Below are 4227 nucleotides of genomic sequence, written 5' to 3'. Positions count from 1 at the left end.
GAGATGGAGAGCAAACGAGCCGTGGTCTATCTGTCCGTCTGTCTGTCTGTGCTGACATCTCTCTGTCAAGGCCAAAGGTCAGGCAACAGCCACCTGCTGTCCGCGCCCGATGACCCAACCCTCGGACTCACAACCAGTGAGCTGGTGAGTCATCTGTCTCATACGTGATCTTTGTATGTCTTTTATTTTGAAAAGGTCTGCTTGTGTTTTCTAATCAAATAAGATTCAAATGTTTAATCTGATGACATTTGTGCTTCATTTAAAGACCGACTAAAGGAAGCAATAAAATACAGTTTTTGACTGTAGGTAGAATATCATGTGATGAGAAACCTGATTCTGACTTTGTTAACTAGTACAAGAGACAAAGTGTGCTACGAAGCACAGTTAAAATAAAGATAATTAACAGCAGTTTTTTTAGAGTGAAATATGAAAAATAAATTAAAGACGGTAAAACTGAAACAGACTGAAACCAAAATATACATGAAGTCACAGCTATTACTGAGTCCGCAGACACAAACTGAATGAGATTCATATTTCTGAGGATTTAAATGGTAAATGGCCTGTATTTATATAGCGCTTTACTAGTCCCTAAGGACCCCAAAGCGCTTTACATATCCAGTCATCCACCCATTCACGCACACATTCACACACTGGTGATGGCAGCTACATTGTAGCCACAGCCACCCTGGGGCGCACTGACAGAGGCGAGGCTGCCGGACACTGGCGCCACCGGGCCCTCTGACCACCACCAGTAGGCAACGGGTGGAGTGTCTTGCCCAAGGACACAACGACCGAGACTGTCCAAGCCGGGGCTCGAACCGGCAACCTTCCGATTACAAGGCAAACTCCCAACTCTTGAGCCACGATCGCCCCACGATCTCTTAAGGAGAGAAAACATTCATGTTTTATTTTTTATTAAATGTTTGCTGTTTTTGTTTTCTGTAAGTTACTTTTTAAAATTTATAAAGTTTCCCCATGAAGTCTCAGAGATGAATCTGTGACACTAGTAATATTTCATTTTACAAGTGTGTGTGTGTGTGTGCAGGCTGAAGCTCTGCAGGGTCTTCTGGATGAAGCTGACAGCTCAGCCGGTCTCTCTGTGGAGAAAAAAGCCAGCGTGATCCCGCGGGTGAGAACACTTTGACACGATGTTATTTATTTATTTTTTTAAGCATCTTCTGAAAGAACGTTTCCAAAGTGCTTCGACTGAAAGCAGCGAGCGCAGATCCAAATAAAAAAAGTTCTGATATGATTCAGGATCATGAATGACGAGAGACGATCATGAAGATCAAATCTCGCCTCTGAGGGGTCGTGATGAAAAAAGACCACGTAAAGGACCCGAGGCTGAGAACTGACTCGCAGTTCTGAGCTGCTGAAGAGCTTCAAAAGTGATCAGTAAAATCTCGCAGGATGGGGCTGATGTGATGATTAAACCCATCAGAGGCTGAGAGCCTGGATGGACAAATAATAGACGAACTGGAGCCCAGTCCAGAGAAAATACAGCGAGCACTGGTTTTACAGTCCAAAGTTTAGAGCTGCTCAGCTCAGGACAGAGAGGCTTTTTACATTTACTTTAGCTAGTTATGTAACTCTTTTTTAAAAATATAGATTGACAAAGATTACAACTCAGAATACAAATTATACAACTACATCATAGTTTTGACTCTACAGCAGAGGAAGTTTAAAAGGCTGTGAGGACAAACGCAGCCGTGAGTGCCTGACTTCACCAACCCTCGACTCATGTTGTGACGGTGAGTCCAGGACCTGTGGGCAGTCAGTGCTTAAGCTTCGTGACCCTCAGATGTTTCTCAGTGTTTCTTTATTTTTCTGAGGAAACGTGTGATTCTGCATCGGTCCATTGTGATGCACCCTGAATCCTCTCTCTCTGTCTTCATCAGTGTGATGTGGGTGAGCGGTGTGCGATGAAGCACGGACCTCGGATTGGTCGGCTCTGCGACTGTCTGAGAGGAACAGCCTGCAACACCTTCTTCCTGCGCTGCTACTGACCACTCGCACACATTTTCCTCATGAGGACCTAAACTCGGTCTGGGCGCTCACACAGACAGTGCTCAGAAAGACAGAAGTGCACTCTTCACCAATCGTCTCGCTCCATATTTTAGTCTTTGTTTTAAAGTTTTTGGTGTTTGTCTTTCAGATTAATTTATTTTTGTTAATAAAGATTCTTCATAAAGCTGCACGGCTCCAAAGACTTCATGATTTACAATCTGTTCACGTCTTCAGCCAACACCTGCAGTTCCTCTGACGTCCAGCAGAGGCAGCAGTGAGTCAGTCCCCATAGACTCCCATGTTAAAACAGCAGAAAGAAATGTTTACAGTCTGATACACAAACTGGTCTTTATAGATAATGTCTCCCTTCCTAACACCTGTACAGGGGGACAATGTTTTATAACTCACCTGTGGATTAAGGTTTGCAGTTTGTTAGGGGTGTGGCCTCTTTGACTTACAGGTGGACGGTGACACAGGTGTCTGTAGCTGCTAGCTGTCTGCGAGGCTTGACCTCAGCTAAGTGGAGCGATTGAACTGGACCTCTGGACCATGTTTGTGCTGTTGGAGCCTTTTGGAGCATTTTAATGGCATTTTCATTGTAATATCATTTTTGTAAATAATGATCTGACAAGTAATTATTGTTCATCAGACCATCATCAGACCATCCAAGAGCTCAGTGCTCCAGTTTGGTGAAGGAAATTCATGGATTTTATTTGAAAGTCCAAAGATTGAAAGTTTTGCAAAATTACTGAATATTACCTGTAATATTTAATATAACAGTACACCCTTATATGTACTGATGGACATGACGATACTAAACACGATGAAAGTGATGCAGTTTTATATCAAAGCAATAAAACACAATCGTCTGATGCATCAGACGTAAAGAGCGCAGTGATTAGATTTACAGGAAACCTTGAAGTCATTGGGTTGGTCAGGCTGGTTGAGCTCAGCTGTCAGAGCTGTGGGTGTGTGACGGTGTAGCAGGAATCTGGCATTCAATGAGCTTCAGTTTGAAATAAAAAATCAGGAGCTCAAAACTGTTTAATCAGTTTTTATGGAATAACAAGCGTCCCAGACTTCGCTTATCACTTTTGTACTTGCCCTTTGATGCAGGAGGGCTGCAATGTCCTAACATGGTTTGGTATTACTGGGCAGCCCAGTTAAGAACTATAATGTTCTATTATGCTGTAGAAAAGCCCCCCGCATGGAGAACTATTGAGTCTCTCTCTTAGGCTTCCACTTCCTACATATGTATACTCTGATAAATATAATAAACTCAAAGACATTACGCTTAATCCTATAGTTAAAAACACGATTTATATCGTACATGTCACTCAAAGATATTTAAACGTAAAATCTCCCCTCTCCGTTTTTAGCCCGATTTGGGGCAACAATTATTTTGCCCCGGGTAGGGCGGACGGTGGTTTTAAAATGTGGGCAGACTCGGGGCTGGGACTGGTGAAGGATGCTTTCGGGGGTGATGGAAGACTTTTAAGTTTTGAACAACTAATCTCTAAATTTAATATTCCCCGAAAGCACTTTTTCAAATACCTACAGTTTAGGAGTTTTATCAGGTCTTATCATAATGATTTTACACATATTTCCCCGCTGTCCACATTAGAGAAAATCCTAACCAAAAACCCCAGTGGTAGAGGGATGATATCTGAATTATATAACTTGATGATGACATCCTCTCCTGATTCATCTGCTGCTAAGCTTGAAGCTTGGAGGTATGACTTACAGGAGGACTTGACAGTGGAACAATGGAGTAGAGCATGTAAGCTAGCCCAAACACAGACAGGGAACACACGTCTAAAATTGCTACAATTTAATTGGTTGATGAGAGTGTACATAACACCAGAAAAACTTAACAAATTTAATATGCAGATTCCTGATATCTGTAATAGATGTGAAGAAGATAAGGGCACATTGCTCCACTGTTTATGGTCATGTCCAAAAATAAAGGAGTTTTGGGAAGAGGTTGGAGCAATGATAAAAGAGATTTTGTCAATTAAACTTGTGATGGATCCCAAACTTTTCCTACTGGGATTATATCCTGTAGGGTGTAACATAGATCATTTTGAAAAAATCTTCATAAACATGGGAATACTACAAGCAAAGAGAGTGATCGCTCTAACGTGGAGGAGTCTTGGCAAACCAAGTATTTCACATTGGTTCAAAGAATTGTCTTTATGTTTACCATTAGAGAAAATTACA

The 4227-nt window shown here is 41.9% G+C and overlaps 1 protein-coding gene across 1 annotated transcript in view; it reads left to right on the top strand.

The window, feature by feature from the left end:
• Positions 1-2186, top strand: part of cart4 (cocaine- and amphetamine-regulated transcript 4) — a 2377-nt gene extending 191 nt beyond the window's left edge. Inside the window, exons 2-4 of the mRNA XM_085396737.1 lie at positions 1-144; positions 1046-1129; positions 1899-2186. The exon at positions 1-144 is cut by the window's left edge and continues 19 nt beyond it. Of these exons, the coding sequence (XP_085252863.1) occupies positions 4-144; positions 1046-1129; positions 1899-2006 (333 nt within the window). The 5' untranslated portion in view covers positions 1-3 and the 3' untranslated portion in view covers positions 2007-2186. The remainder of the gene's footprint in view (positions 145-1045; positions 1130-1898) is intronic.
• Positions 2187-4227: the final 2041 nt, after the last annotated feature.

Source organism: Rhamphochromis longiceps, linkage group LG22, assembly GCF_057381845.1.
Source record: "Rhamphochromis longiceps isolate RC_006_pf linkage group LG22, R_longiceps_female_GT1.1, whole genome shotgun sequence".
Classification (NCBI taxonomy): domain Eukaryota; kingdom Metazoa; phylum Chordata; class Actinopteri; order Cichliformes; family Cichlidae; genus Rhamphochromis; species Rhamphochromis longiceps.
Note: the sequence above shows the minus strand (reverse complement) of the source record. Positions and strands in the feature narration are given on the sequence as shown.